This window comes from Bufo gargarizans, chromosome 1, assembly GCF_014858855.1.
Source record: "Bufo gargarizans isolate SCDJY-AF-19 chromosome 1, ASM1485885v1, whole genome shotgun sequence".
Lineage (NCBI taxonomy): Eukaryota > Metazoa > Chordata > Amphibia > Anura > Bufonidae > Bufo > Bufo gargarizans.
Genome location: NC_058080.1, coordinates 667,401,127 through 667,403,640, shown reverse-complemented (window position 1 = coordinate 667,403,640; position 2,514 = coordinate 667,401,127). Strand labels below are relative to the sequence as shown.

Here is a 2,514-nt window from a genome sequence, read left to right as displayed (position 1 = left end):
AAAAAACTGTAACAATGAACTGCGTATATATTATTCTTTTTGTACTGAAATACGCCACTAAATGCTTTCACCACATATAACTGCAGAAGTGAACTCTTATATATTTTTCTTTTTGTAATGAAATAGGCCACTAAACGCTTTCACCACATATAGCTGCAGAAGTGAATTGCGTATATATTTTTCTGTTTGTACTGAAATACCCCACTAAACGCTTTCACAGCATATAACTGCAGAAGTAAACTGCGTATATATTTTTCTTTTAGTACGGCAATACATCACTAAACGCTTTTACCGCAAATAACTGCAACAGTGAACTGCGTATATATTGTTCTTTTTGTACTGAAATAGGCCACTAAACGCTTTCACCACATATAACTGCAGAAATGAACTGCGCATATATTATTCTTTTTGTACTGAAATACGCCACTAAACGCTTTTACCACATATAACTGCAGAAATTAACTACGTATATATTATTCTTTTTGTACTGAAATATGCCACTAAATGCTTTCACCACATATAACTACAAAAGTGAACTGTTTATATGTTTTTCTTTTTAAAAATAGATATAAGCTTTTCAACATAGCACTTGCACCCCAAGAACAAAGTGCTGGAATGACAGAGCTGTATAATGTCTATTTGAATCCCCAAATAATCTTTTGCTTCACTTGTAAATCACGTTTCTAGCACTGTCCCTAGCGCCTTCTGACATCTCCCTGCACTAAGATTCTGTGCAATGATTCCTCCCTATCCTTTCCCTGCACTTTTAAATCGTTTCTTCAGGTTTTCTTTTCACAATCAGGTTTTTCTTTTGCTGTCCCTAGTGCCATCTCATGTCTGTCCCTGCACTCAGAATGCTGGAAAATCTCTGAATCCAAGATGGCTGCTGTAGTTATAGGGCTGTGACATCACAGGGCTGGCTGGCTGCTGATTGGCTGCATGCAGGCATGTCAATCTGAGTGATCCCGCCTTCCCAGAGTTCCTTGCCCCATGTTTTCACAGCTGCAGCAGCTATTTTAGGAAAAAATTGATTCGTTACCACGAAGCGCGAGGAAATTTGCATTCGTTGCGAATCAAATTTTTCCTGAAATTCAGATCGAATTCCACTTTGTCAGCTTCGATTCGCTCATTTCTAATATTGACAAAAGGTATAGCAAATGGTGTAGGAATTGCAATATTTTGCCCTTTAATTTCTTGGTTTAATATTAATATTCTTTTTTATTGTTTCTAGGTACAAATGGCAGTGGAACAATCATATCTAACACAGCTCAAGCCTATCTCAGTGGTCAGTGGATGACTAGGTTCATACCGTCAGTATACACCCTGGTATTCATGGTGGCGCTCCCTATAAATGTGATGGCAATCTTTATATTCCTCATCAAGATAAAAGTCAGGAAACCAGCGGTGGTGTACATGCTGAACCTGGCCATCGCTGATGTGCTCTTTATTATTTTTCTCCCTTTCACCATAATATATCGATTCTCTGGGAATGACTGGCGCATTGGAGAAGGAATGTGCCGTCTGGTCACGGCAGCATTTAACTGTAATATGTACTGCTCCGTCCTGCTTATGACCAGCATCAGTGTGGACAGGTTCCTGGCTGTGGTCTACCCAATACAGTCTCTGTACTGGCGGACAACAACCCGGGCGTGGATGGCCTGTATACTTACTTGGATTCTGGCCATTTCAAGCACTGTGCCTCTGCTCATAACTCAGCAAACATATCATATTAAGACTTTGAACATTACAACCTGTCATGATATGCTGCCTCTGGAAGTTCGTCGCAATTTTTATGCTCACTACTTTACCACTTATATCTCACTCTTATTCTTCTTACCTTTAATTATTACAACCTTCTGCTACATAGGTGTCATCAGAAAACTGAGTTCTACAGCAATAGTCAGCACGTTCAGTAGATCTCGAGCTGTGGTCCTCACTGTGACCGTGCTATGTGTCTTTGTACTTGGCTTTGGGCCAGCCAACATCATCTTTTTCTTTCACTATCTGAGTTTTTATAAACAACCAAGTGAAATGTTGTATGTAATGTATATTGTGTGTGTCTGCATCAGTAGCATCAGTTGCTGTCTTGATCCTCTTATCTATTGCTATGGATTCTCAAAGTGCCAGACGTACCTACAGAGTTTAATGTGCTGCAAAACAGAGAGTGGTTCAGAGGGAGAACCAACCTATAGAAGTAAATGTACATAAAGATGGCAGAATGGCAATTTCCAAGTCTGGAAAGATTTTAAAGTATAACTATAATTTTACTTAATTTCTCAGCATTGATCGCTTCATCCCCTATTGCCCAATGATTAGTAGCTAACCAGGGACATGCTGATTGTTGCAGCGCTGTTAACCTCTATCTGCCTGGAGCTCACTAAACTAAGCAGGGAAGAGCTTGGAAGCTGAAAAAGAACGGCATAGCAGTGATCGGTCCAGACCACTCTCACTTGGCACTGGAACTTGGTAAAATACAGAACTTTGTAGTAGAATATATTAAAGACACATGCAGGA

The 2,514-nt window shown here is 39.7% G+C and overlaps 1 protein-coding gene across 1 annotated transcript; it reads left to right on the top strand.

Annotated features, from left to right (window-relative positions):
- Window positions 1-1,272: 1,272 nt before the first annotated feature.
- Window positions 1,273-2,208, top strand: LOC122929454 (proteinase-activated receptor 1-like). Its single transcript, XM_044283038.1, has one exon. It carries the CDS (start codon window positions 1,294-1,296, stop codon window positions 2,206-2,208), a length of 915 nt encoding a protein of 304 aa, XP_044138973.1. The 5' UTR covers window positions 1,273-1,293.
- The last annotated feature ends 306 nt before the right edge of the window (window positions 2,209-2,514 follow it).